Consider the following 8,893-nt stretch of genomic DNA (forward strand, 5'->3'; position numbering starts at 1 on the left):
AAATCTAAGAAGTTTAAACAAAGGGCCAAAGAGAGTTCCATGTCACTTCTGTGGGCCTCCCAGTACCCACAACACATTTCAATGTGAACGTTCTATCCAGGATACAATCTCTTCAGTTGTCTCAGAGGGGGTCATGCCACTACTCAGTGTCAATTGCAGCTCAGATGTTCAGTTTGTCGGCAACCCCATCACACTACACTTTATGGAGCTTCAGGTCTTCAATCATCACTGACTTCCCATCCTGCATCGGTCAGTATGCAGGCTACACCTGCTTCAGAAAACACACAGCTTGGTGTTCCAACCACCACACCCACCCTCCCATCAAGCTTTGCCAGCCACAACTCTGAGAATGGGGTCAATCCAAATGAGACTTTATACTCATGCCATTCAGAGTACAACACCATGACTTTGTGACACAGTCAGCCCAACCCAATTATTCTGAAAATTGCTGTCACTTCAGTCAACAATGGTGAAATCACAAAAAAGGCAACATATTTATTGATGAAGGGCCCTCTCTTTCATACATCACCACACAGTTAGCTAAGGAACTCTGCATTAAACCTCACTGCAGTAAGACTGTGCGTATTAACACATTTGGCGGGGCTACATCCAATAAAACGTACCCAGTAGGATCAGTCAACATCATGACAGATGAGGGAGCAGTCAGTATAAATACTCTCATCAAAGATGTTATCGTCACTCCACTTGACCATAACAGCTGGGCTGATATCCTCAAATCTCCTCACCTTACCTAGTCTTCAGCTTGCAGATGACTTCAGTCAGACTCGATTTCCTGTTCAAATTCTCATTGGTCTGGATGCAGCGTGGCAGTTCCTGAAAGCTGATGTAATCTATGGCTACCCAACTGCTAAGCGTCCAGTCTGGGATATCTTATCTCTGGAAGACTCTTTCCTGCCACTGACAGTACCAATGATTACCAAACAGCTTCACAGTCTTTTGCAGCAGGTCACTCCCTTGACAGCTTCCCATTTGAAGACAGGGAATGGTATAGCTACACTCATGCAAAGGATCTTGAGGTACACAGCAAAGTTGCAGATTTCCTACAAATTGAAACACTACGAATAGAGGACCCTAGGGATACCAGTCAAGAGGATGATTTCCTAGAGCACTTCCAATCCCAAATCACACACCGTGATGGAACCTACTTTGTTCCATTGTCATGGCTGGACAATCATCCTCCTCCACCTTCGAACTTCAACCTTGTTCACAGCCGTCTGCAACAAGTAAAGAAGAGGCTTCTCAAACTGGATCTCTGGAAGCCTTATGCAAGCATCATTGCTGATCAAATTGAAAAAGGTTATGTGGAAGCTGTTCCTGCCAGTGAAGATCCCTTGAGTAAGAATGATGCTCATTATCTCAGCTACTTCTTCGTTTTACGTTCAGAGAGCCAAAACGACAACCATTCAAGTTGTATTTGCAGCCAATGCAGGCCATGTCTCTCTGAATGATTGCTTACACACCAGTCCCTGCCTCCTCAAGTCACTGAACACTATCATCCATCACTTCAGAGCTAACAAGTATGCATTTGTTGCTGACAATGAGAAAGCCTTCATGAGAATCAAGATTAATGAAGAGGATGGTAACTATGTCTGCTTTCTGTGGTTTGTAGATGGCGACCCAGACTAACCAATCAAAGTATACCGCTACACGTCTGTCTTCTTTGGAGGACCAAGTTCTCCATTCATCCTAAATTCCACAGTTCTTCATCATCTTTCTCAGTACGAGAAAGATCAAGATCCAGTTGTTCAATTTGTTGCTCAAGACCTCGGAGAGAAGATTTAGTGTGAAAATGTACTTACTGGAACAGATGATGAGAACACTGCCATTCAGTACTACAATATCTCAAGGCAGGTTATGAAGGATGCTGACATGAATCTGTGCCAGTGGTTCACAAATTCACCAGCGCTGACAACTGTTATTGACAGGATGAGAACTGGTTCTGAGAGAAATCATGCTGGCCTGTTAGACATGACATGGAACCCTAAGGCAGACATGCTACAGTTTCTGCGGAAAGCCATTGTAATTCCTCCTGACACAAAGTTTACCAAACGACAAGTCCTCAGTTCAGCTTCATCAACATTTGATCCTATTGGCCTCATCTCTCCTGTCCTCGTTCCAGCCAAGAAATTCATTTCATCTCCATGGGATAAGAGATTTGACTGAATGAAGTTCTTCCTGATGAACTCCAGCAACAGTACAACCAAATCGCCACAGAAATTGAAACAGCTTCAGCATTTGTCACCTGTTTTTTTGGACTTTGACAAAACTTTACCAGTAGAAATGCATGTATTTTGTGATGCATGCCCACCACTGCAGCCTGTTGCTGTGTCTTCTTTGTTCAGAATGAGAAGGTCAGATTCATTGGCTCCAAGGTCAAACTTTCCTTATCTAAACATGCAGGAACAGTTCCCCAGTGGGAATTAATCGCCATGGTAATGGGTTCTCCCCTTGGAGAAAGAGAGAAATGTTCAACAAGGATTTCCCATCCATCTAATTGTACTACTGGACTGACTCCACCATTTGTCTCCATTGGCTGTTCAGTACCAAGCAACCCCCCGTCTTCATTCACAATCAGACGACAGAGATCTTGAGGTTTACTGACCTATCCAGCTGGTCCCATGTCAGCTCAGCAAACAATCCTGCAGATATACTCTCCCGTGGATGCAGTGCAGATGAGCTCCTTCAATCAGCAATGTGGGGAAGAGGTCCTCCATGTTTGACAGACCATTCACTCTGGCCAAGGTGGAGTCCCAAGAGCCTTGCAGAAGACAGTGTTGTCTCAGCCACAGCTGTGGACAATCATGTTCAGGGTGCGCAGTCTCACGCGGGCAGTCTCCAAGACTTGATTAACATCTCTTGCTTCCAGTCCTACGAAGGCGTCCTTTGCATAACTTCCTATATCTTGAGATTCATTTCCAACCTGAAGCATGCCTCTGGTAGGTCACGTGGGTCACACCACTTTACGTCAGTCATTGATTTGGCAATTCCAGTTTCCACAGCTGCGGAAATATCCCAAGCAGAAGTCATAATTCTTCGTGCTCACAAGATTCAGCATTTCAGGCAAGAATGAGAGTTTCTTCTTTAAGAACAGACACGACCACCCGTCAGCATGTCCCACCCAGACCTCAGCTGGTTTGTCAACTTAATCTGAAGCTCAACCCAGATGGCCTTTTAGTTGCAGACTCGAGCATGCACAAGATGCAAGAGAACCAATTTTCATCGCTAAAAAGTCTCAGTTTACAACTCTGCTTGTTTATTCAGTCCATGAGAGACAGCTTCACGCTGGAGTAAGAGACACTGTTGTAGGACTGTGTAAGAGATTTAGGTTGCCATCAGCACGAAGTGAAATTGCAAGGGAGCTCAAGCGATGTGTCAATTGCCAATACCAGATAGGCAGAGCATACCAGCTACCCCCTTCACCCCCTTTGCCTGACTTTCACCACTTTAGGGTGAAGCCATTCTCTACTGTGGGGATTGATTTTACCAGTCATCTGATGGTCAAGAATGGTAACAAGACAGAGAAATGTTACATCTGCCTGTTCACTTATAGCACCACCCGCGATATCAATTTGGAGATTGTTGATGACATGACGAGCGATCATTTCCTTCTTGCATTCAGGCATCACTGTGCTGTCGATGGAACTCCTTCACTGATCCTGTGTGCTAATGCCAAAACATTTCAGAAAGGGGATGAAGAAATTCAGAAGTTGTTTCAAGTCATAGAAGACCAAACAGTGCAGCATCACCTTGCCCAGAAGAGAGTTCAGATGAGGCACATTCCTGCCAAGTCACCGCACTGGGGAGGCGACTGATTGGAGTAGTTAAGATGTCAATCAAGAAAGTTCTTCGTCACGCTCTCATCAGTCTGCGCAAGTTACACTCTCATCAAAGAGGTTCAGGCAGTCGTGAATGATCGTCCAATCACATTCGTTTACCATGATGTGAATGATCCAGAACCCTTGACACCGTTGAAGTTGATGTATGGTTTCAATGTTGCTGCTTTGTCACACCCTGATGTTGATCCTGATGAGTTGGAGGATGAAGACTTCAATGAACATGATCAACTCATTAATGCCTTGAAATGACGCTTGTTGCTGTTTCAGCACTTTGTCCAACAGTTCAATAGTGAGTACCTTGCTTCGCTGCGGGAGCATCATGTGTGTCAGTCTAAGAAGCGAGGATCCCGGGAGGAGATTAAAGTTGGGGATGTTGTACTTATGTGTGCTGAAAATGTTCCTCGAAGCTCCTGGAAGTTAGCTATTGTGAAGAAAGTTCTCTGTGGTAGTGATGGCTTAGTTAGAGCTGCAGAGATAAAAACACACTCTGGATTCACCAACTGTTCAATACATCTCTTGTATCCCTTGGAGGTTACACTGACGGATCCTGAGGAACACTTTACAGGAACTAAACTGCAGATTCCACAGGGCGAAACACTCAGAAGAAGCAAACAAATTGCTTCACGCCCCCACCCTCAGTATGTGGAATCTGGTGACTAGCAACCTAGCCTCACCACAATACTATTAACCTGCGGTGCACGTTCGGCGTATGCGTGGAGAAAACAGAAAAACATGCTCAACTGCATGAGAGACCGCCATGTGGGAACTTTGTACTCGTTGTGTACTCATTGCGTTGTTATTACCGGTAAGTGTTGTCACTGCATTCTATTCCGTCAGAAGTTTCTGATACTGTATTAAATTCAGTCTTGTGGTTTACGCATTTGTAATGAAAGCCACTCTATCTCAAAAGTCCCTTTCTTTTCTCCATTGGCTTACTCCTATTCTCTCTCCTCATTTAGAGAGGGCACTGGTATTGACCTACTGGAAGGGTTTGATGATACCTCTGCAGAAAGTGTAAATAGCAGGATTGCAGTTGTTGAGCCAAGTGGATCTGTTCTAGTTCCGTTGGTGGTGGTGATGTTGTCCAAAGTGGAATACCATGACTCCAAGAAAAGCCTCTTGTGGAATTTTGTAACAGCGCATTCAAGGATCTGAGCATCTCTTGGGTGGATGCTGTGATCCGTGGACTCAGCATGCTGGTCAATGGCATGGTCCACAGCATACTCAGCACCTTCATCATACATGCAAGGTGATGATTGGTCATATCTTTGCTACAATATGATAAATTTACTGTGTCCCTTTCACCGCATTGATCACCCTGTTAGGCTGAATCCAGTTTTTTGGTTGGATTTAATCTGGTGGCAGGAGCTTTCTGAAATGTGGGATGGACGTAGTTTTGTCCTTATGCTGATATGGGTCCCCAAATTAGATTTTCAAGACTTGCAAGACCCGCAGGCTCTTTATACTATGGAGCCATCTTCAATAGCCACTGGTTTTCTGGTGCCTAGTCTAACTTACAGCACTTGCTAGTATGTATTAGGGTTTATCTCACAGTCAAAGAAGTTTGTCCATTGTGGCAGGAGCTTCACAAAATGTGGGATGGATCTAGCTTTGTCCTTATGCTGATATGGGCCCCCAAATTAGATTTTCAAGTCTTGCAAGACCCGCAGGCTCTTTATACTATGGAGCCATCTTCAATAGCCACTGGTTTTCTGGTGCCTAGTCTAACTTACAGCACTTGTTAGTAAGTGTTAGGGTTTATCTCACAGTCAAAGAACGTTTTCCATTGTCTTCGCAGCCTATATATGGGATCCTCAGTGGGCTTTGAGGCAGGTCCAGTTCTTATGTGACAAAGAGTCATTGGTTACTGGATGTACATTACCTGTACTTGCTGGCTTTGTGCCTGCACTCATTATTTTACTTTTTCTGCCTTATCAGTCCAAGTTGAATTGAATCCTGCTGTGAATGCTACTTCTTGTTTTTAGTTTGCATGCTACAGGGAGTTACAGTTAAGATGTCACATATATGAATTGTCCTAGTTGCTTTAAACTGTGCTTTAGTTTTTGTATCAATAAAGGGAGTCCACAGCATTTAAACTTATAGCCTGCAGAACACAAGGCCTCAAGGCCAGAGCTCTATTTTGCTGGAGTTATACCAGTTGGTTTTTCTGACCATAGTGCCATTTTCAGGATAAGAAGGCTTCACAGGATAAAGTGCCCTCCACCAAAAATTATTAAAACGAGAAATTATAAACATTACAATCCTGCATTGTTCTGTGAAGAACTAGAACACATCCCTGGGAAATCATCGAACTCAAAGACCTATTCCTAGTGCTGACAAACACGCACCTATTGTTATGCGTTGAGTACATGGATATTCAGTGCCATGGTTAACAAGCGATCTAAAAAAGCTCATGCAAGAACGCAATTATCACCACCAAAAGACTTTAATTACAAACAAAGAACTACATTGGAGTAATTATAAGCTGTTACACAATACTATCAACACAAGAATGCGTAAAGAGAAAAGTGATTACTATCCTAATCAGCTGGCACATGAAAAAGTGATCTGCAAACATTATATAAAATTGTTCTGAAAAAAATTAAATCAGTGCCTCAAGCAGTAATGGTCTAACAGCCTCAAGTTTCAACTGCTTCTTTACCTCCATTGCTCATACCTTGTGCAGCCATTTTAGACGTTGTTCTCTACCAAAGATTTTAACACCTAGAGTTAAACATGACTTTGTCCTCGAAGAGGTGTCCTCCAGTTTTGCACAAAAAGAATTGCTCAAAATGAAGTCAACTAAAGCCACTAGTCTCCATGGAATTCCTGCTCTGTTATGGGATGCCGCAACGATACTTTATAAATTCATCAATTTCTACCTGTATAAATACCATTTGAAAGGAAAAGTGCTAAGGTAACTCCAATTTACAAATCTGGAGATAAGAGCGACCCAAATAACCATCGCCTAATCTCAGTTCTTTCCTTAATTTCTAAAATAATGGAACATGCAATTCAATCGCAGCTTGTGGCTTTTCTTACAAAAAACAGTTTCTTGTCAGTACATCAATCAGGATTCTACAGGAAACACTCCACTGAAACTGCTACTGTACACTTTGTTGACCACATCTTAGAACAAATGGATAAACAGAGGATAACTGGATCCACTTTTATAGATCTAAAAAAAGAATTTGACCTAGTGGACCACCACTGTCTGCTGTATACACTAGAACATTATGGAATTAGAGAGAAAAGTCTGAAATGGTTTGAAGATTATCTTACTACTCAAACATAGAAAGTCATATACAACCAAGAAGTGTCATCCAGTTTAACTATCAGCTATGGAGTCCCCCTAAGGATCTACATTGGGCCCAATTTTGTTTGTGGTATACATCAACAAGCTCCCTCAAAGTCTGCTAAAGTCATCAATTGGCATGTACGCTCAGACAATACGTCTATCTACTATTCTGATTCCAGCACAGATATCATCAAGCAGGTTCGACAAAATGATCTAAACAAAATCGAAAAATGGTTAGCAAGCAACAGGCTCATACTCAATCAAAATAAGCCTAAACGGATGCTGTTTGCTACAAGGCAAAAACTGAACATTGTCCAGACCATGGAGTACAACTCCATGGGAAAGAAATTGAAAGAGTATCAAGAATTGGTTACTTAGGGGTTACATTAGATGAGAATCTCTCAGGGAACAAGCATGTAGAATTGATTTGTAACAAAGTGAGCAAGCATCTCAGCCTGCATATGACCTTTCCTCACCCTAAAAGCTGCTAAATGAGTGTATAAATGTTTAACACAGCCGATGTTTGATTACACTGATACAGTATGGGGTGGGCTGTCAATTGGATGCAGTAAAAGCTTGCAACGTCTACAAAATACGGCAACACACATAATACAAAGGAGGGCAATGACCGAAGAAGCTTTCAAAATGTTAGGGTGGGTTGATTTGGAAACACAAAGGAAAGCCCACAAATGCATCTTAGATTTTAAATGTCTAAATGACTTAGTTCCTCCATATTTATCACATTATTTTATTAGAAATTGCACTATTCACACTTACAAGACAAGACAAAGGAATGACATTCACCTACCGAACACTAAGTTAATGCTAGGGAAAAACACATTAATTTTAGATTTTCAGGTGTGGTTCATTTTAATGATATACCTGCATCAGTAAAAGAAGCCACATCACTTTACATTTTTAAGAACTCTCTTAGCTTTCATTTTAGCCATTAGTTTTCTGCTAATATAATACTTAACTCCTTGTACATAACGTTGTGGTACTTTTTAAATTCTGAATTTTTTATCATGTAATTTTACACAGGGCCCCTTTTGATACCAGAAAATGGCTGATGGGGCTGATGGGGCAAAACAAAGATGACTTGACTTGACTTGACTTGACTTGACTTGTCACAGTCACCCAGATAATACAGACACTTAAACATGTCCCTTTGACACTTGAAACAAGTCCCTTTGGTACCTAGATTAACTGGTTTCCACTGTAAGAAGATTGACTAGTAATCACTTACCTGAGAAGAGAGAACAGCTTTGCAATCATGCATAAGGCATATGTAACATCAGAAGATTATTAACTACATGTATCTGAACACATAACTTTAAAAAGAGCAACCTACCATACACTGAAAACTTTCAAAAGGTATAAGGGAAATTTCCATTTGCAAAGAACATGATAATTCTGCACAAGGATCTGATCCTGAACATGATTTACCCTGAAAAAAATATTAGTATTTGAATATCTTAATAGTACTAGTCATATTTAAAATACTTATTCATACAGAGAAACATTTTTTTTTTAATATATCTAGTATATTTTGGTAGATCACACCAGTGTTCAGAACATTAGCTTTGTTCTGAAGACGACTGGTGAGACAGCCATCACTCTTTGTCGCACATCTGGCTTTGCTTGGGGAAAAAAATTTCTTTTGTATTTAGGTTAAACCAGCTTCAGACATCTTTATAATGCAATATTATTGCTTTCAAGGCACAAGGCGGCCATCTAA

At 41.7% G+C, this 8,893-nt stretch overlaps 1 protein-coding gene across 9 annotated transcripts in view; it reads right to left on the reverse strand.

Annotated features, from left to right (window-relative positions):
- Window positions 1–8,893, reverse strand: part of LOC110064413 (bridge-like lipid transfer protein family member 2) — a 257,542-nt gene that overhangs the window by 214,345 nt on the left and 34,304 nt on the right. For all 9 annotated transcript variants that reach the window (XR_016204073.1, XR_016204074.1, XM_089279154.1 and 6 more), the window contains exon 8: window positions 8,507–8,602. Coding sequence is in view for 7 of the 9 variants with exons in the window: in XM_089279154.1 (XP_089135280.1) it covers window positions 8,507–8,602 (96 nt within the window). In the remaining 2 variants the exon portion in view is untranslated. The remainder of the gene's footprint in view (window positions 1–8,506; window positions 8,603–8,893) is intronic.

This window comes from Orbicella faveolata, unplaced genomic scaffold, assembly GCF_042242905.1.
Source record: "Orbicella faveolata isolate gen_17 unplaced genomic scaffold, um_ofav_v1 contig_47, whole genome shotgun sequence".
In the NCBI taxonomy this organism is placed as follows: domain Eukaryota; kingdom Metazoa; phylum Cnidaria; class Anthozoa; order Scleractinia; family Merulinidae; genus Orbicella; species Orbicella faveolata.